Source organism: Apiospora aurea, assembly GCF_038362705.1.
Source record: "Apiospora aurea strain CBS 24483 chromosome Unknown utg000006l_segment0_segment0, whole genome shotgun sequence".
Taxonomy (NCBI): domain Eukaryota; kingdom Fungi; phylum Ascomycota; class Sordariomycetes; order Amphisphaeriales; family Apiosporaceae; genus Apiospora; species Apiospora aurea.
Genome location: NW_027117393.1, coordinates 3,025,200 through 3,045,560, shown reverse-complemented (window position 1 = coordinate 3,045,560; position 20,361 = coordinate 3,025,200). Strand labels below are relative to the sequence as shown.

Genomic DNA, 20,361 nt, shown 5'->3' with positions numbered 1-20,361 from the left:
TAATGAACTGTAGCCGATGCCTGAGGCCGATTTGTCAGTATCTCCTCGCGGGTGCTTTTCGCCCCCTCATTTTTGTCCATCCTCTGGGCTTACAGAGGAAACCTATTGACCATTAGGTCATTTAAGCATGAGTATGAAGAGGATGTTTCACCCGGCTGTCCTAAATCGGATAACCAACAAGTTGCCAAAGGAGTTACCTCCACCCACTAGGTAGAGTCAGTCTACCGGCACAGCTAAGAGCACTCGGTCTTCGGAAACTTGATAACAACCCATAGTATCATAGAGGAGACCAATCAACAACTGGACGGGCTGGCGGGCTGGCGGGCTGGTCACAAAAGGCAAGCCGGAGAACCCCATTCGGTGGACAACAGTGCTCATCACTACTACCACCACCACGTGCTGCTGCATGTGATGTCGGCCCAGCCGTGTACGTCCTTGCCCCTCTATATCTGGGTATGGGGCTCTCCTCCAGCCTCGGGAGCTGCAATGATGTTCATGTTGTTACCCACCGTCTCGCACACGAGACCTTCGAGACTTCTCACCTCACTCCACCCGTCTTCTCAAGTCGCAGGATCAGCCCCTTTCTCGAGCCCCCTTTCTACGCCACTGACACAACATCCGGCTGGCTGACATGCTGCATGTTAGTGGTAGCAGATGGATAAGTGGTACCTTGTTCTTCATATGCGTGACTGGTTTCCATTCTGACCTTTGGCTCTCAACGTAGGGTGTATGCACGCTTCATTTCTTGCTTACGCATTACGATTATGCAGGAAGCAACCGATCAACGAGTTCGATGACGAAACAATTGCATACATTTCGGGACCTTCATACCGTGATTTTCGCCTCGCTTTTAGGTCCTCGGATTCCAAAATTGTGCTTCCTACCCGTACCTCGCTGCTTCCCATGGCGATGGCGCCCTCAAAGTCTTCGCTCATGCCCATGCTGAGCTCCAACTCCCGGTCTAGTCCTAACTCCTTCACGACCAGGTCGCGCTGCTCCCGCAAGCACGTGAAGTCCTCGTTCTCATTTTCAGCTGTCGTGGCCACACTTCGAGCGATGGCGCCAATAGTCATGAGGCCCAAGAGATTGAGGTGAGGGGCCTCCTCTACGAGTTTGCAGAGAGCGACCGTCTCTTCTCCCGGAGGACATCCGGACTTGGACTCTTCGCCCGACGTGTTGACTTGGACGTGGATGTTCAGCTTGGGAGCCTCTGGATCTGTGGCAAGAAGCTTCCCACGGTATTCGTTCAGGACTTGTGCTTTCTTGGTGCTGTCCACGCTCGAAACACAGAAAAGGTTGGGAATCTTGGCTAGATTCTTGCAGTGGCCTGTGCCATCATTAGCATCTAGGTTGAGGGAGGTCGTGGCGCGGATAGACGAGAACAGGCTCTTGGTTACCTGACTGGAGACCACCGATGAAATGCCACTGTATGCTTCTGGGCAGAAGCTCTGCCTTCTGGCTTAGCTCCTGGGCATAGTTCTCGCCAAAATGCAGATGAGAGGTTGGCGGCTGACATAATGCCAAAATGTCGTTGGCCGGCTTCAATTTCGAAACTGCAACCAGTCGTACCTGGATGTCACAACGGTCAGTTCAAAGAGTTCACTTCTCGGTTGGTTGGCCATATGTTGTGTTGTCGTTGGCGTTGGCTGTCAGCTTACATTCCTGCCCTTGGCCACTGCTGCGACTCGCTCGCTTATTCCGCCGAGCTGGGATATTAGAGCCGTGGCTCTGGACGGGTCGACCTTCATCTCGGTCTCATTGGCCATTGTGCGCGCCAATATGAATTTGAATGCTAATGAATGCCAGGTAGGTAACCTGGTAGATGGCCGAGCTGGACGGTATTTTGCAGACAGTTAAAGTCTAGATTGATCTGTATTACACACACACTGATGGCTTACTACGTAAATGGGTTAGGTGTGGCTTACCGAGTGGTGGTGAGTGTGAGTGGACAGATCGGATCATACACGCACGCACTTCAATGTTTGCTGGTCAGCGGAAATACTTCCGTTCATGTTTGCGGTGCCGCATGCAGGAAGGGAAACAGTGGGGCTATCCGATTAGATTGCCCAAGAAAAAGTACGGGAGGATCCAAGCCAAAACAGCACCTACTGCCTACTGACCTGCGTCTGGAATTGACGATAATTCAACATTGAACCACTCAAGACGTCGGTCTTTGGCTGTGCACTGCATCATCTCCAGCCCAGACATCTCGTAGACGATGGACCCTCTCTTGACTTCGCTTTGCAGTGTATGCCGCACCCGAGAACCCAAGTACAAATGCCCTCGATGCGGCACCAACACATGTTCACTTCCATGCGTCAAGAGACACAAGAAATGGTCCTCATGCAATGGCCAGCGCGACCCGACAGTCTACATGCCACCTGCCAAGCTGCGCACCGATGCGGGCATTGACCATGATTACAACTTCTTGACCAAGATCGAGAGGTCACTAGAACAGACAGAGAAGTTCCTGGTCGAAGAGCGAGGCATCTTGCCAGACCGCGCCCAACAAAACGACCAATCCCATGGGCCTCCGCACAAGAAAGCACGCCTGAATAAGGGACAGAGCCGGGGTCGGACGACTCTGGAAGGCGGTTCGCGATCATGGGCGAGGGCGGCCGTCAGGAAGCTGGACACATTGGGCATCACCGTCAAACATCAACCGTATGGCATGACCAGGCCGAAAAACAACACCACATCTTTCAACAAGCGGACACAAACCATCAACTGGCAGGTCGAATGGTGCTTTCTGGACTCAGCCGCCCCCTCGACCGAGAAACCCTCCCTCCAGCCCGAGAAGCTGCTGAACAAGACCCTCGACAATGTGCCTATGTACCTTGCCTACGCCGATTGTCGCGAATGCCACCGACGGTCGCAAATGTCAAAGAAAGAGAAAGAGCAGGAAAAGAAGCAAAAGCAGATGGAAGATGCGGCAGCCGATGCCGAGGAGGAGACGGGCGAAGACAACAATGGCAATGCCACTTTTGGCGGACAAGACTGGAAGGACTCAACCTGGACAGCGGCTGCAGTGCCTGTTCAGCGTGCGGATGGATGCTGGCATGCATCGACGACAACAGGCGAGAGAAAGCTGCGGAAGCTGAGCGAGAGGCAAAGGCGCGCCAAGGATACCAAGAACGAATACCAATTCTACTTCCACATCCCCGGAACGCCTTCGCGGGAACCGCAAAAGCTCATACCCATCAACGCAGACGATGACCTGGCATCTGTACTAGCTGGCATGGAAGTGTTGGAGTTTCCCTCGATCTACGTCACTCGAGCTGGCATGCAACTCCCGCAAGGCTATCAACTGGCGAAACGACCCACGAACAGTAGCCCTTCCCAAGATGCCACTCGGCCCTCGAAAAAGCGCAAGAGCGAAGTGTTGGTTGAGTACGCGAGCGAGGAAGAAGAAGGCGAAGTTGCCGAAGCGACTGGCGACGCAGAGCTGGAAAGCGAGATGGAAGTGGACCCGGCAGACGACACCACCAGTAGCTCTGGTTCCGATTCTGATTCGGACGAGGAGACGGAATAGGGCCACAGTGGTAGTGCACAAACCACTTACAGCATGGAGTAAAGGAGTGGCTGCAACATGGCTGTATGAATACAGTACCAGGTCTGTTCTTTGTTACAGGAGGGTAGAATTTAGGGAGACCGAAGCTGTGAAGAAGCAAACACGTCCAGGATAAGATGGTCTTATGATCACGAAGATGTAATAATAACAACCTAATGTGTACAAGTAGTTAGGAATTTGTGCATAGCTCAGAACCTCAAGTGAGAGAGAAAAGTGATACCCTGGATGTATTGTTGCTGTTATCAACCCGGCACCCATGCTTGATTCATCGCCTGTCTTGTGTAGGTACATTGGTTGCCGGTTCATACCTACGGACTGTACTACTACTTCCTGCTGAGTCGCCTGCTACCCGTATTTCCTGGGGTAATGTGGCTGGTAGCGAGCAGGCAAGGTGAGCTAGCTTCATGTAAGTGCATACCTACCTGGTAGGTACATACGTAGTCTGCTAGCTTGAGGTCAGCATCTGGGGCTGTATGGCCAGAGATGAACCATGTAGCCATTACGCCATACAAACAATTGCTCAATGAGTGGTTTTTCGACCGTTGTCCCTGGGTGTCTTCCATGTGTATCTTGTATCTTGTATCTGGATTACCTAGGTATACTATTCGAATTACCATAAATTTTGTCCGTACTTATCCCAAACTCTGGCGGACATCAAAATTCATTCCATGGGCTGGCAGCAGTGAGCAGCTAGCCCACTTCCAAAGGTTGCTATGCTAGTATGGTTTGTGCAGCGTCAATTTGATTAATTCAATGTTCTATTTTTGGTGGGGCCGCCCCCAACCACACTAGCCCACGCCCACGCCCACTGGCCACTGGCCACTGCATGTAGGTTACACATACACACTTCTGACCCGACCCGACCTGAACCAACCTCCAGCCCGCACCAGACTGATGAGAAAGAACATCTTTTCATTTCAGCCTCTTCCAGCTCCAGATCCCTAGACCGTATCCACACGGGCTTCCCTGACTTTCCCACACCACAAACTCTGCTTTTCGATTTTTTTTCTACTTTTCGTACTCTCTCCCTCCCTCCTCCTCTCCTCGCATCCATACAAATTGCGCATCTCGCGCATTCAGATTTGCAAAATGTCTGAATTTTTGGGGTATGTTTCTTCAGCATCACCATAAGCATGCACGCATAGGTTGTCGCCGGTGTAGCTTCATGCTGCATCCGCCTCCGCATCGTCAGCCATCTATCATCATGGAGCTCAACGTGTAGCTTTGCGAGCAACTGGTGGCACTGATGCTGACTCCATCATTGCAGTTCGCGCATATCACTCATCTCAAAGAGTGATATCAGGTTAGTACTCCCTCCCTCCATCCTCCCCGATCCTGCCCCCTGCTCTCCAGCCTCTCGTACTGACCCGCCATCTTTTCTTGCTCTCAGGTACTCGGGCATACTACACGAGATCAATTCGGAAGAATCGACAGTGTCACTCGAAAATGTCCGGTCATACGGTACCGAGGGGCGAAGAGGCCAGCCCGAGGAAGAGCTGCCGGCTTCTGACCAGGTCTATGAATACATCGTCTTCCGCGGAAGCGACGTGAAGGATCTGCGCATCGAGGAGGGTCCTGCTACCAAGGAGAACAAGCCTCCCGCCGTACCCGACGACCCTGCTATTGTCGGCGTAAGTTCTCTCTCATTCCTGTCCACCTACCTACAACGGCTTCATATGATGAAACATTTCGGATGTAAACTATAACTTGACTGAATTGCGCAAACAAACTTCATGTTGATATTTCCGTTGCCTTCCTTCTGATCCACGAAGCAAAACTTCCTTCCATACAAGCACAGCATCATTTCGGCTCTAACAGCATCGCTAACATGTATGACCTGTCGCTTAGGCTCGTGCTCGTCCCGTCGGTCCTGCCGGCCCTACCGGCCCTACCGGCCCAGCTGGCCCCCCAGGTCCTCCTAATGCTGCTCCTGGACCCAACCAAGGTGGCTTCAATCCCTCTCCGTTCCAGCAACCTGGCTTCTTTCCGCCCCCCTGGTCCTGGTCCTTGGGGTGGCCGTGGTGGTGGTCCTGGTCCCGGTCCTGGACCTGTTCCAGACCCAAGATTTGGTGGTATGCACTACCCACCTCCCGGCTGGTTCCCTCCTGGTCAAGGCTTCCCGCCTGGTCCAGGCCCATGGAATAACTTCGGTTACCCTCCTGGACCCCATGGCCCTCCTGGTCCACCCGGTGCCCCTGGTATTCCTGGTGCCCCTGGTGCTCCTGGCGCCCTTGGCCAAGGCATGCGTGGAACACCGCAGCAGGATAATAAGCCTACACCAATCGGTGCTGGCCCCGGAGCTCCCCCTGGCATTGAGAGACCAAAGCCAGCTGGAACTCCTTCCCAAGCCGAGGCGGCTGGTGAACAAAAGGCTGTCGCCCAACCGCCTCATGGATCTGCTCCGGCACCTACACCACCCGTTGACTCGAAGCCAAGTGTAGAGGAGGTAAGAGCTACTGCGCAGTCGCTCAACGCCAACGGTCCTGCTAAGGTCGCTCAACAGCAGAAGAATGTTCCCACCGGACCGAGAAACAACAACCGCGTGACACCGGCTGTTCCTTTCACCGGCGCTCCGAAGGCAGGCCCTTCAGGGCAACCTGGGCCTCAGATTACTGCTGCTGCTGCCTCTATTAAACCCTCCACGACGGGGAATGCCCCTCCCTCTGCTGCGAGCATTCGTGATGCTACCCAGCAGGCGAAGGATGCTGTGGCTGTAGCAATGGCTAAGCTGGGGAATGCTTCAGCAGCTCCCTGGCAACCTGCCGCCAACGGAACTGGCAACGCGATGGACAACCTTACCAAGAAGGTCAACGAGATGAGGGTTAATGCCACTCGAGGTGGGCCTAGCACTCGAGGCCGCGGCGGCAGGGGCAGCCGTGGTGGAGCCGCTGGCAAAGTTGACGTTCCCGAAACCGATTTCGACTTCCAGGTGGCGAATGCCAAGTTCAACAAGCAAGATCTTGTCAAGGAAGCCGTAGCTGGTTCACCTCTGGGCGAGACGGCACCTAACGGATCTGTACCCGACCCTGGGGCTCAAGAAGTTGCCGAAGAGCCTGCCCCAGCCCAAGCCTACAACAAGACAAGATCCTTCTTTGACAACATTTCCAGCGAGTCCAAGGAGAGATCTGAAAGTGGTGGCCAGAAACCTGGTGGCCGCGAGTGGCGTGGTGAAGAGCAAAGGAAGAACATGGAGACCTTTGGCCAGGGCAGCGTTGATGGCGGCTACCGATCATACCGGGGAAGAGGCCGAGGCCGCGGCCGTGGCGGGCCCCGTGGAGGAGGTCGTGGCTTCAGCCGAGGGGGTGGTTTCCGACCTCGAGGTGGCGATGCGCCTCAGTAATAGGATGTTGCATAGCCTATTGCTCCAGTCATCGCATAAAGCATCACTCCAATCTTAGCGTGTAAAATACGGCATGGCAGCAGGGGGATGGCAACAATCTGAGACGGGCTCAGATGGTTTTGTCACTTTACGATCAATGAGAACGAACAAGGCGTTAACGATGATTACGAGGAGTTGTCACGGATCAAATACAAAAAGGGAAGCCTTGGACACTTGGGGGAAAGCATATGATATGGTTTAGGAGCGAGAGTGCACTGATACCAACTTGATTTTCCCTTGCTTGTCAAGGAACGGCAAGCATACCATGGACATATCCATGGCCAACTAGCGCTTTGTACATAGTTGAAAGCCACGGTGGTTAATACAAGCGCCATATCAAGCAAGCTAACTGGTCGACGTCTTGTTTTGTGCACTTGAGTTGATGGACGTTACTGGAATCTATGCTAACAAAACGTATGTTATCCTTTGGAGTACAAAGAATGTCATGATCCAAGGGACTTGGTGTGGTGCTAGCAGAGATGTGACTAGTGGGTTTTCTTGGTGTTTGGTATTCCTTACCTTCTACATACTAGGGGTCAAGGTGTATGCATAGCTTAGTCACCTAACCTAACCCAGACACTTTTTTTCTTCTATTGTTTGCGGTATGACGCACACCGGGCGCGCGGGGTCACTTTTGCTGCTGCCTTTCTGCAACCTACCCCACCACGGCCGATCACTATCCCATCTCATCCCACTCCCACTTGCAAATTTCGCCTGTGTCCTGTTGTAAGACTGGGAAGACAATCGGCTTTTTTTTTTTTTTTTTTTTTCGCGACTTCGCCCAAGTTCACCTCCGAATCCGCGACCATGTCAAGCAGGCAGTTGCGCAAGCTACAAAAGCAGAAAGAGCTGGAACAGCTGCAAGCGCGCACGCACGAACAAGACAGCGCTTCTGAGAGCGACGAAGCCCCAGCCCAGAAATCTAAGCCGAGTCTTTTCTCTGGCTTTGCGGCTCTGGGTGGTGCCGATGAGGACGACTCCGACAACAGCGACAATAAAGAAGATGTCGCCCCGGACGAGGAGTCAGAAGTTGTAGAGGCCATCAAGCCAGCCTCAAAGAAGAGTAAAAAGAAGAAGAAGAAGAAGGCCAAGAAGGCAGTGGCCGAATCCAACAACAAGACAACCGGCGATGCCGACGCCGATTCGATTGATCGTGCGCTCCGTGAACTCAACTTGGTGGCCAAGTCATCCAAGAATGGCTCTGTTCCTGGCCCTACCACTGCGGCAGCTGCGAAACCCTACGAGCGTATCTGCGAGCTTCTTAGCCTCAATACCGTTCACCTCCGGGCCATCAACGAGATGCGCACGCTTTTCGGTCGGGAGGCAATGGCGGCGGCAGAGATGGAAGAGCAAGAAGACGAGCAGAATCGCAATCGCCGACGGGGACAGCGTCAAATGAGAGAGAACGTGGATCTGGAGACTTTCCTCAGGGGCATTCCGGGAAAGTCTCTACCCGAGGTCACCCTCCGTCGCAACCCATTCTTGCTCGGAAAAGAGACATGGCCAAGAGCAGCAACAGATGGCCTCACGATGAAGCAGGTGAAGGACGGAACCATAGAAACGAAGTGCGGCACTGTCGAGTTCAGCTACGCACACGACCAGAACTACAACAACCTAGAGCGACAATTCTTCGCTCTCGCGCAGATGTACGAGCCTATGCAGTTGGTGCATTTCTTGCATCGCCACCCCTACCACGTTTCCTCGTTGATCCAGGTCAGCAAGATCGCGAAACAGGATCAGAACTCGTCCCTGGCTGCCGATTTGTGTGAGCGTGCCCTGTTCACTTTAGGCCGTGTCTCGATATCCACGTTCCGCCAGAAGCTCGTGGAAGGCAAGGCACGGCTGGATTTCCGGAGGCCTGAAAACAGGCAATTCTGGCTTGCCGGATACCACTACCTGAAAAGCTTGGTCATGAAAGGCACCTACAGAACAGCTCTTGAGTGGACCAAGCTGATTCTGAGCATGGATTTGGCTGATCCGTACGGCGTCATCCACTTCCTGCATCCATTGGCCATTCGAGCCCATGAGTCGAAATGGTTCATTGATTTCTGCGATTCGGAAGCGCTAGATGAGTGTGATACGGCGCAGGACTATATTCGGCAGACCCTGGTGCTTGCCCGTCTGCAGCAAAAAGACAACGCGGGCGCCAAAGCCCTCTTGATCGAGGGTATGGAGCGCTTGCCCTGGCTATACAGCTCGCTATTCAAGGCTCTTGGCCTAGATGTCCCCCGCGCTATATGGGGCATGGAACCTAGAGACGAGCATGAGAACCTGTTCACGGAGCTCTATGTCCACCAGACGAAGCCTCTTTGGGACAATACGCAGGCCATCGGGCTGCTGAAAGAAGCAGCTGCGTCTGCCCAAAAGTCAGCAATGGATGCTCTTGCACCTCCACCTATCGCAGGGCGAAACGTTGGCCGGTTTGTGTATTTGGACAACACACCGGCTCTAATGGGCCTGGTACCCGATGGAATGCTTCACAGTTTCCCCAATTGGGATTTTGATCCATTGCCACCAGCTCAAGAAGAGAACATCTTCAGTTATGATACGCAAAAAGTCCAATGGACTCCCGACCGCGGTGCTGCCGATAACCCCATGCTGGGTCCCTTGCCGAACGGTGTCGGTCGGCGCGAATTGGAACAGATGCTGCAACAAGTCATTAGAGACGGTGCCCCCGAGCAAGTCCGTCAGGCTCTCGAGGAGGCGCTTGGCCACAACGGTCAGAACGCGGAAGCGTCCGGTGCGGACGAGGGTGCAGAAGATGAAGCACACCAGGCCGAACAACAAGCCGGACTCTGGCAAAACTTCATGGATATGATCTGGCCCGTACGAACGTTGCACGACGGAAACCAAAGTGATAGCGACGATGATGATAGATACCTGGGCCCGGGTGGTTGGCCTAGCGATGACGACGAGGACGAGATACCGCCCCTGGTCCCAGCGGAGGCTACGCAATCACAAGGACCGGGGGCGCCAGACAGAGGGATACCGACAGCGATGATGATATGCCTCATCTGGAGCCTGCACGATGAGTGACCAAGCCGCCATGAATCACGTAGCGAACATAGCTGAATACAGAGAACCGTCAAGACAACGCACATGTTCCCCCTCTTGACTTGTTGCTCCTAATTTAGAACTTGACGGGGCATTATTCGGGCTATTGATCCACCGCAGTGTGCTACCGGCCCGTTCCGTGCCATGGCAGATACACGACAGTGGGTACACTTGCCCAACCAAGCTTTCTGGTGCATTTGATATCTGAGATGTGCATTGATCGTCGGCCAGCATGCAGCTGGCGGTGCATATAGTAGTAAGTATTTGACATATCATACATGTGAATGCATGGCCGACACATTTGGCCGTCAAGAATCAGTTTGCGCGAAACGGCATCTCTGGGATACCACATAGGGCACGCTTTGTCGCAATAGCAAGGGCTGGATGTTGACCTGTGGGTGTTTCAGGCCGAGAAAACTTGCTCACGTTTCATGATATAAGTGCCCAATACGAAGTCTGATTTCGGCCGCTGGCCTCAACCAAAGCGGGAGCAAGGCAGGCTGAGACTAGTAGAAATTGCCAGGTGTAGTCAGAATTCTTCCGAAGCGCATTGGATAGCCCAGATACTGTCGAATAGGTCGTTAGATGGATTGATCAATGATACAACTTCTGACTTTTGGTAGTGGGGTACATATCTACTTTACATGTAGACTCCGATATGAGCTCCCCAATTGCGCGGGAACAGATGGCGGGGTAATCGTAGGTATGTCTGTCGCATTCACATCAACGCTATAGCCGGTTAACCTACTTACCAGACAGTGGCTGGACAGCCTGTCAGATTGTGAAGCAACACCGTCGTTTGGAGGGGGCGGGCGCGGGAGTAAGTTGGGGGAGGGGCAGAAAGGGGTGCAAGGACCGTGTAGCAGGCAGGGCCCAGGGGATTGGAAACTTGCTCATCCGGATTATTAATGCCCTTTTTCTTTCATCTGCCACACTCTATTCTGATCACGCAAGCTAGAAGAAAGAGCGCGAGGCGAAGACGTGTCTTTTTTGACCCGTAAAGTGTCTGTGTCTGCATACATAAAGAGCCCAGTCGTGCGTGCGTGCCTGGTAGACTGTGAACTCTCTTTCCCATCCAACTCCCCTAGTCTTGCTCGTCGCCAACCTCAACCCCGCAACGCCATATAACAGCCTGAAAGTCGCAGATCAAATCACCGACACTTTCCAAACTACACAACCTACCTACATACACATTTCATTCCCACCACATACACACACTTCGCCAAAATGTCCGACCACACCTACAAGTTCGGCGTGCAGATGACCTGCGGTGGCTGCTCCGGCGCCATTGACCGCGTCCTGAAGAAGCTCGACGGTAAGCTCCCCTACGTTGCGTTCCCGGCTCTCTCTCCACCAATCCGTCTCATCTCAACTTGCGCAACCAAACCCAAGCCAGAAGAGAAAGAGGGCGAGAATGAAGCCTGCTATGTTTGTTGAACCAAAAAGGAAACATGCGCTAATTGCTTCAACTGTTTCGCGACACTTATAGGCGTCAAGTCGCACGAAGTCTCGCTCGAGAAGCAGGAGGCTCTCGTCGTTGCCGAGCCCGGCCTCGATTACGAGACCGTCCTTCGCACCATCAAGAAGACCGGCAAGACCGTCAAGTCCGGCGAGGCCGACGGCGAGTCCAAGAGCATTGACCTGCCCGAATCCGCATAGAAACGCTTTATCGGCAGGGTCTTTGCCCCACGCGAAGCCGACAAGGAACGACAGGGATAGGAACGATGGCAGGATCATGCCTACGTACCTTCGTCGACTGCAACTTGAGGCTTAGACGATCGAGACGGAGGGATGGCTGGAAGGGCACGAACAAGGTGGCAAGCATAGCATAGCGGGCTCATATCTCGATATGACGCAATGATATTTTTTTTTCCTCTTCTTTTGACGGTCGGGTTGTCAACGATGACGCGGGATTCATATCTTGGAAGGGAGTTCTCCGGCTTGGGACTTTTTTTTTTTTTCGTAGCATCGGTCTCACATGATGCTACGCATCAATGGAAATATGGTCCAGGAGTTCATGGAACTCCGTGCAACTCGCCCATTTGCCCTCCTCTTTTCTTGCTCTCGTATCGTGATGTTCGAAGCTGCCCAAGGACTACTGCATGCCCGAGGCCTAAGAGTGCCAAGCCTTCTGCCGTTGCCGCGATTCTAAGCGGTTGGGATGCCTGTGTCTACCTGCATCTGACCCGCCAAGTCCAACGAAGAAGAGAGCAGAAATGTTTGGTACTAACAGCACTGAGCCCTTTGGTAAGTCCAGAACAGGCCTGAGAAGATATATGGCCCCAGTTGCCTGGTCCGTAGCTGAACGGGGTCTCGGGCGTGGACATCATGCATGACAACAAGTGTACTACAAACACGATATGGTGTATTCCTCAAGTTCCTTGGCGTCTGTTCGTATTTCGGCAGCAGTTCGTGGCATGCATGTTCTTTCGATAGAGCGCCGAATGAAGTGAAAACTTCTCGTCGGAGTGGCTGATCGGCCGCCTCGGGACGTTGGGAGCACCGTATGCCTCCTTTCTCTCGCGCCGTTCCGTGTCTCCGTCCTGCCTGCCGGGCCGGTGTCGCCGGTTCTTGTTTGACGGTATGCTTCATGAATGATGTATGGTCCCGCCGCGAAAGGCTCTGCTATGCATAGATGTGATGTGATTCAGGCATAGTTGGGTAAACGGGGGAGAGCTCCTGATGGTTTGCTTGGGAGTGACGAGACTTTCGACGAGGTACGCGAGGTGTCTCGTCGGTGACTTTGGACTCGGATATGATCGAGTAAGGGATGCGATGTTGGCTTCACAAAGGGCTGGATTGGTCCTTGGGATCATGGAGGGCACGGGATGTGCTGCTTGGCTGGGTGTGTGTTCAGCTAAACAGTATGCCTGTATGGTACCGGATGGCCAGAGGTGTCTCCTAACTCGAACCCGGACAGAATAGGGACATGCCTTACTGTAGTATCAGTCTCCTGTTTCGGGTTTCAGTGTCCTATGAGACCTCAATTCATGCTGTTTGCCTAAAGGAAGATAGGAGGGGGTAGTTCCCATTGGGAGATCAGAGCCAAGCTTTGTGTAATACCTGTATTGACTGGTCTCCTATTCCCAGAGTATGCCGGCTTTCGAGACATCGTTCTGACAAGACAGGGGGCTTACTCAAGTCTGTCTAGTCGTTCGTGCGGTTCTTGACGATGATTTCGTATTTGTACGGGGCCGGCTGGCTCTGGTCACATATGCTCCCCCCGAAGATCTCAGATATTGCTTACCACTCGACATGGTGACTTTGCATAAGCTGCTGAGACGACAGATCACCCGACGGATCAAAGGGAACGCATGCGGCGGAGGAGTATGGGGGGATAAATGTATACCCGGAAGTTCAGAGAGATGCACGGCTCATGACACCAGATGCCCCGATGAGGACGGAAGTACCTGTTTGGGCAAAAGGGATGCGACACACTCGACTCCTACTCCCCTTTACGGTTGCTGCAGTAGCGGCTTTGTGTTTAATGTGTCACCAGAACAATGATAGAAAGCATCCATCTTCACTTACCATTAGGGAAGTGATGCATATACGAAAAAAATATGTCCCACTATCAACATGTGCCGGACCCTCTTCAATTTCCTCCAAAGTCCATCTTTTTGGGGCGCCCTTGCATTCTCCCATAACCACGCCGACACCCGGCGTCTTTGCCGCCGAGTCCTGTTCCCTATGCCTCACAACTTTTATCCCCTCCTCGTCTTAATGCGCTTCTCCAAGAAAAATACCCGCCGCTTTTCTCTCGTTCCTCTTTGCGGACGTGACAAAGAGGCGGTGTCCCTCGTCCCCTCAGAGCCTGCCAGGGCCAGAGCCAGGGCCGTGTGAGTCATCGTCCCAGCCAGCGTGGTCACGTCCGTGCTACTATAAAAGTGCCGTTGGTCAAAATCTCTCAGCTGTGTGTCGTGGAGGGGTAGGTACGATGGCCCTGGCACCCCAAGTCTGGGTTCGCCATCGTATTAGATCCATGAGCCTGCATGCCAGCGTGACGACCATGCAGAAAGAAGCGCACGTCACGGCACACAGAAATAGCAGGCACTCTCTCTGTGTCTGAACTCGTCAAGTGGCTTCTCTGCCCCTGCTATCGACCGATTCGTCAGAGTGTGGTTTATTGAAAGGGGGTTCAGTATGCCCGGTGCTCATTCTGGATATCGGACCAAGCGGTGCCCAAAGAGGCCTTACTGCAAAGAATTTCTGGCACGAGGTACGATCGTACTTGACAACGAGGCTGCCCATTTGAGCACTGATATTGCTTTCGCCCTCATACATACGTACCATTTACAGCTCATCATTGAAAAACGTCCATATTCATGTATTCAGATCAGATGATCACCGTCCTTAAAGGCCAAGCAAACCCATGCCATGGGTGACTGTCCTTCTCGACAGGATCGTGGACCCCTTCTTCGAGCCATGTCGTGTCACCTGCTTCGCAGGACCGTTCTTCTTACATGCTAGACTACCTGCATTACCCACAGCTTTGAAGGGGCGACGATCTTGGGGGCACACTTACAGAGGCTATACTGGCTGATTGCTCCGAAATCCGCCGGTAGTCTTATTCCCGGCCGGTTTGTAAACACACCATTGTATGCCACAGACGCAGTCCTGGATGACTGGGTGTCCGTCCAAAGGAGAGAGACCACATTTGGATTGACCTGGCACAGTCCAAGAGTGTAAGCCCACCTCGGTGGTTTGGATCTCTCCTGCCTTTGGTGGGATGGCGGATCCAAGAAAAAGTCGTCACGATGCATGCCCATCACACATACCATACACACACGCGTAGGCGAAAACAAATGAAATTTCGGCGCCGGACTGCCCTAGCCAGCATTGATTGACCCATTGAGTATCGCGGCTGTGCATCAATTGCGTCGCCTGAGACGAGCAGGAGCTGTCACGGACGCGGCCCTTGACGATGAATTCCCAGCCCGATGGCCACCTCTCGCTTACCGGTAAGGTAGAAAGAGGCCAGAGGAGGCCGATGAAACCCCTGCAATATATGAAAGCATGAAGCAAATATATACCGCCTTATAAGTCTAACGTCGGCACTGGCCGTTGAACCACGGTGCATCGCGCTGGCGTTGATCAGAAAGAATTATGGGTCAGTAGCACCCATCAAGTACAATTTTTCCGAACGAATCGATCCAAGTTAGTAAAATTTCAAACCGATATGTACATATCTCTACTTCTGGGCAGGTAATAAGCTACGTGACGGGGACGAGGTTGGGGAACGACCCCTGGCGTATTTATCGGGTTTGACTAGCATCTGCAACAGCCGACAAGGATTAATTGGGAATGCGCGGTTGCGCATGTGTCCATTCGGCCGTGCCGAGATGTGCTGTACTAATCCAAATCGTCTCGTTGGCCCAGCCACCCAGCCGTGAGCTGTGCAATCAGGAAGCATGTAGGTAGGTGGCCTTACCGACAGCGAGTGACTGTGGTTAGATGGCGAACGAGAGAGAGAGAGAGAGAGAGAGAGAGAGAGAGAGAGAGAGAGAGAGAGCAGTCATACTGACTGGAGGAGAGAGCGTAGTGACGATCGGCAAGACGGGTGTAGTAGCATCCTCCCATATTTCCGCTGGGCGAGGTTGCATTCGGGTTTGCTCCCCTGGATGGGTTGCGGCGGCCGAGTATCCAAAACGACGGATTCTCAAACGACTTGCCAAGCCGGGAAACTCACGTGGAGTCGGATGCATGAGCGGGCAAAGCGGACGGATGGAGGCATTGGAACAGTTCGATGGGTTTTGTGGCTCTTTTCCCTAGCCGTTGCTCTTCAGCGTTGGGCTCCCAGGCTCCTGCGCCGCAGCACCCGTTGCCCGTGGCTGGCGTGGGTAATCCGAGGTGTCAGTGTAAGTGCAGCGAGTGCATGTAAGCATCCTACCTGCTTACCTATTCCGGCCATGTGCTCGCAAAGTTCCACAACATTGCGCGTCATGTTATGGCTCGACTGTTATTGCTGGGACTCGTGCTGGGAGGGACCTTGAAGGGCAGGGGAGCTATGGGCAATGGGGAGGGGGAATGGGCTATATGGCTTCAAGTATGTGGTAGTTTTGGGAAATTTCGGCAATTTTGGCTGACCGCATGTTGCGCGATTTGGAGCGACCAGAAGGTGCTGGGCTGCTGCTGGGCTGCTGGGCAGAGCGCGCTGGGATGCGACAAGGTCCAAGAACCGGTAGCGACTACCGAAGGCGTGAGAGGCTATGAGATCTGCCATCTGCCTAGACATCTCTTCTAGCATCGTCTCCACCTACCGCGTGGGCAGGCGAACGGGAATGGCTGCATTGTCGCATGTGACTGTCGTGATATGCCCATTTCTGGTGGCGCTGAAAATCTGCAAGCCCGTCCAAGCAGCAGTGCAGTGCAGTGCCCAGCGCCCAGCGCCCAGCGAGCACAAGTCTCTGGGTTGCACGTCTGAAGATCGACCCAGGGCCAACAAACGTGCCAGGGTGGAGAGGAACGGTTATTGTTTCGCTTCTTTTCCTCCGAACGGAGCCCGCCTCGCCCAACAAACCGTCTTGCCCTTTTCTGTCCCTCCCCTCTCCGCTCGAGGCCGCGCCCTGGGTGATCCACGGTTTTGCCCATCGCTTCGGGAAAGTGTCAATGAAATGAGACAGGGATTGCTGGACCGGCCGTCACGTGGTGGTGGGCTTTTTGGGTCGCGACGTGGTGGCACGGATGTACAGATGTACAGTCTCGCCTCTGCCGAATACAGTAATGCAATAGTCGGGTAGCAGTTGCCAAGCGTTGCAAGGTGAGAGAATGGGAGAGGGAGAGAGCGCGCGCGCACGCGAGAGAGTGGCCAGTGTCCATGCTTGCGGGTTGATCCATTGTGCGGCAAAACGGCCTTCTTCAGCCCCACGGAAGCGGACGATCAACAAGCCATGGGCCTTCGACTGTGCATCTTAGGTAGAAGACCAGCCTGTGTCTGCGTATCAAATCTATCTGCCTGCCCGTCTGCTCCAGGCGAACTTTCGGGGTTTGAGGATGGCAATCAATCGCTTATCGAGCTAAAGCCCGAGCAGAAAGCAGATCTCAGCATCGAATCAATTGATCAGAAAAGGAAAAACGAAAGAAGCAGAAAAAAAAAGGAAGGAACGACACAGACAGACACTACTACGGTCCATTACTTACATGCAACCATCCACTGATTGATCAAATTGATCAATTGAGTCGATCTCACCAGACTACTCACGCACCTATACTTACTACAACCTAACTCGATCTAGGCTGACCTAATATTCATCCTTCGCCCCCGAGCCTCGTCTCTACATGCCCCTTCCTCTTCGTCCATGACATCCAACTAGATCTACTAAGCAAAGATCCGGACTTCGATCGGCCGAGTCGCTGGTTATGCATAACCTGGCCCTGTCACTGCCGCTGCTACCGTCACCGTCACTCGCCTGGATCGCCAGATGTCCTGTTGCTGCTTCGTGCCAACGTGTCCGAGTTCTTGTTTGCCCAGGACGGTGACCATACCATATATCCCCAACTGCTTTAGGAGAATTGGAGTACGGCACGCGACGTAGCTGTCGTTTTTGTTTTTGTCGTTGTTGTTGTTGAGGAAGACCTTCCCAGAATCGCCGCCCCCAATGGCCGACCATGCAACGCCGACGCCGACGCCGACGTCGACCCACGACCCCGGAACCGGCCACGGAGCTGCACCTTCGCGAAGCGTGAAGCGGCCTCGACCAGTCAAGTCTTGCATGTAAGCCAGCTATTCGCGTCATAGATGAACCACCTACCTGCCTGCCCGAGTACGAATTTCTAATCCTCCGCTACCATCCTTAGTGAGTGTCGCAAGCGCAAGCTCAAGTGCGATCGTCTGTTGCCATGCTCACAATGTCAAAAGTCGCAGCGCCACTGTCGCTATGCCCCCGACGGTGACGCTGCCAACCTTTCAGATGCCTCCGATGCCGAGGTATCGGAGCGCGCCTCCAAAAGAACTGCGTGCCCAGCGCTGCCCACGAGCAGACCCCGAGGACCCGGGAACGGCTTCTTCCGGCCTCGTCCCAACATGCAGTTCTCGAGGATTACGGGGCCAGGCTGGATCGGCTAGAGGCAATCGTCCTTGCGAATGCCGAAAGGTCGACAAACTCAACCCCTAATCTGTGGCACCAGCCTCTCACAGCTTCCTCGATGACTATCCGCGGTCTCACGGTCAAGGGAGGCCTACGAACGAGGTTCTTTGGGCAAAACAGCACCCGCGTGCTCCTCAACTTGGTAAGGGCAATCTACCTCCTTCGTGGAAAGCCCAAGTACTGACTATCCAGTAGTTCGACGAAGCCAAGGAATTCATGTTCTCCAGGAACAAGCCTCGTGAAGTCATGGAGGCATTTTCCGACATCCAGAAGATTCACAGGACACTTCAGGATGAGCAGAGGAAGGCACTTACGCCAATCACGGTTTTTGTGGACAGCATGACCCCGATCCAAAAACGCATGGCAGACATCCTACCGAAAAAGGCGTTATGTGACCAGTTTCTGCAGGTGTATCTCATGGCGTCCGAGTCCATCTACCGAGTCCTTCACATCCCTTCCTTCATGGCTATCTACAATAGGTGGTGGGAAGGCAACGTGCAATCCGAGTCATTCCTGCCACAGCTTCTCTCAACACTCTGCATAGGCTACAGGTTTTACGGCCTGGGAAAAGGTCTGCAGCCCGATCGAGACGGCGTTCACATACCTACAGCTTGTAGCCTGGTGAGGGGGTGGCTGGACGGTCTCAGGGGCAAACAGTTGGTGGATTTCGGCACGCTTCAAGCCGAGGTCCTGCTCTTGCTGGCACAACGTATGATCAACCCCAAGAACCAGGAGACATGGACTCACCTAGGTCTGATTGTGCGGATGGCCATGACCATGGGACTCCATCGGGACGCGTCCGAGTTTCCTCTCAAGATCTCGCCCTACTGGGCTGAGCAAAGGAGGAAGCTGTGGTACACCATCTTGGAATTAGACGTCCAGATGTCGACGCAATGCAACTTGCCGGTCTGTGTCCGTGATGGCGATTTTACGTGCCGACCGCCGCGGAATTTGAACGACGATGAGGTCTATCTAGAAATGCAAGAACTCCCGGAGTCGAGGCCGATCGACCACATGACCGACTCGCAAATCCAGGTGTACGCCTCGAGTACAATACGATATCGTTTCAAGGTGGTGGATCTCATCAACCGCATTGACAGCCTGACCGACTACCAGCAAGTAATCGAGACCGGCACAGCACTCGAGCGCGCCTTGGATGACATCCGCACAGTGGCGCCTCAGACGCTTCCCGCCACTCCCGAGGAGAGGAACAAGCAATGGGCGATCCGGACGGTGTTGGACATGCACTGTCGCCGCGCGCTGCTGAACCTGTACCGGCCTTTCGCATTGAGCACCCCCGACGTGCCTCAGCAAATCTTGGCCGCTTATCTCCGATCCTCGGTGGCCTTCCTCACTTACCTAGACGATCTGGATCCAAGCTCTGAAAGCTACACGCAGCTCTGGCATAGCCATAACCTCGTCTTCCGGCAAGACATACTGCAAGCCGCGCTCAGTGTCTGCTACTATATCAGGCACATCATCGCCGCCAACAACGGCAAGTACGGTAGCCATGCCAGAAGCAGCGCTGCAACAACGCTCCACTCGGGGGTCTGGAACCCGACACGGACGCAGCCCGAGACGATTGAGGAGGCATGTCTGGTTGCCTCGGAGAACTCCATCGCGCTCGCGCTACCACGGCTCATCCGCGTGGTGGAGAACGCCTTCAACTCCCAGACCCGGCGCATCCGCGAGATCGGCACCGACCTCAAAGATCTCGTTACCCTGACAGTGGTACTGAGCGTCTGTCGCGGTGGCACCGTCAATGAGGTACAGAAAAGGGCTCTTGAAGGTCTCCAGCTCATTATCGACACGGGCTTGCAGTCCATGCAGACAAGCCATGAGGCCATTGCCTCGCTCCCTGTAAGTGAATACTTCCTTCCTTTGTCCATTTCTGGTTCCATCTTAAGCTCGTACTGCACGCAAATACTGTGCATCTCTGGGTTGTAAGAGTTATTTCATGATAGCTGACCAGCGGGGAATTTGGACTGTCTTACAGACACCCATGTCCTTGGTAACTATACAGACGCCTCCAGGCTATGTGAACCCTGTGCAACCTTTCATAATGTCCGATGAGCTTCCTAACGTGGTGAGTCGCTGGAACCGAGCCCCTTGTTGATCCCTGGAAGCTAGGCTGTGGTGGTGTGCCTGTTTGCTGACTTTCCTCGGGCCTCAGATACCCGATGATTTTGCAATGTGGGATATGGAGTTCTGGCAACCGCTGTTACAAAACGGCACGATCTGACCTCGTCAGCTGGGGCGTTGGCTGGGGT

The 20,361-nt window shown here is 53.8% G+C and overlaps 7 protein-coding genes across 7 annotated transcripts; 5 read left to right on the top strand and 2 right to left on the bottom strand.

The window, feature by feature from the left end:
• Window positions 1-749: 749 nt before the first annotated feature.
• Window positions 750-1,766, bottom strand: PG986_009509 (Pyridoxal phosphate homeostasis protein; the record flags this gene model as incomplete). The annotated part of the gene is made up of 3 exons (XM_066845731.1): window positions 750-1,327; window positions 1,398-1,569; window positions 1,659-1,766. 3 exons carry the CDS (start codon window positions 1,764-1,766, stop codon window positions 750-752), a joined length of 858 nt encoding a protein of 285 aa, XP_066698129.1.
• Window positions 1,767-2,218: 452 nt separating this feature from the next.
• PG986_009508 (uncharacterized protein) lies at window positions 2,219-3,532 on the top strand (the record flags this gene model as incomplete). The annotated part of the gene is made up of 1 exon (XM_066845730.1): window positions 2,219-3,532. One exon carries the CDS (start codon window positions 2,219-2,221, stop codon window positions 3,530-3,532), a length of 1,314 nt encoding a protein of 437 aa, XP_066698128.1.
• A 1,128-nt stretch (window positions 3,533-4,660) lies between these two features.
• Window positions 4,661-6,549, top strand: PG986_009507 (uncharacterized protein; the record flags this gene model as incomplete). Its single annotated transcript, XM_066845729.1, has 5 exons — window positions 4,661-4,677; window positions 4,839-5,202; window positions 5,420-5,516; window positions 5,629-6,500; window positions 6,544-6,549. The coding sequence occupies 5 exons, from the start codon at window positions 4,661-4,663 to the stop codon at window positions 6,547-6,549; spliced, it is 1,356 nt and encodes a 451-aa protein (XP_066698127.1).
• Window positions 6,550-7,757: 1,208 nt separating this feature from the next.
• On the top strand, window positions 7,758-9,986 carry PG986_009506 (Nulp1-pending protein; the record flags this gene model as incomplete). Its single annotated transcript, XM_066845728.1, has 1 exon — window positions 7,758-9,986. The coding sequence occupies one exon, from the start codon at window positions 7,758-7,760 to the stop codon at window positions 9,984-9,986; it is 2,229 nt and encodes a 742-aa protein (XP_066698126.1).
• A 1,245-nt stretch (window positions 9,987-11,231) lies between these two features.
• PG986_009505 (Iron copper transporter) lies at window positions 11,232-11,663 on the top strand (the record flags this gene model as incomplete). The annotated part of the gene is made up of 2 exons (XM_066845727.1): window positions 11,232-11,319; window positions 11,494-11,663. The coding sequence occupies 2 exons, from the start codon at window positions 11,232-11,234 to the stop codon at window positions 11,661-11,663; spliced, it is 258 nt and encodes an 85-aa protein (XP_066698125.1).
• A 3,635-nt stretch (window positions 11,664-15,298) lies between these two features.
• On the bottom strand, window positions 15,299-15,948 carry PG986_009504 (uncharacterized protein; the record flags this gene model as incomplete). Its single annotated transcript, XM_066845726.1, has 3 exons — window positions 15,299-15,398; window positions 15,694-15,835; window positions 15,903-15,948. The coding sequence occupies 3 exons, from the start codon at window positions 15,946-15,948 to the stop codon at window positions 15,299-15,301; spliced, it is 288 nt and encodes a 95-aa protein (XP_066698124.1).
• Window positions 15,949-17,602: 1,654 nt separating this feature from the next.
• On the top strand, window positions 17,603-20,133 carry PG986_009503 (fungal specific transcription factor; the record flags this gene model as incomplete). The annotated part of the gene is made up of 4 exons (XM_066845725.1): window positions 17,603-17,718; window positions 17,915-18,233; window positions 18,287-19,951; window positions 20,125-20,133. 4 exons carry the CDS (start codon window positions 17,603-17,605, stop codon window positions 20,131-20,133), a joined length of 2,109 nt encoding a protein of 702 aa, XP_066698123.1.
• Window positions 20,134-20,361: the final 228 nt, after the last annotated feature.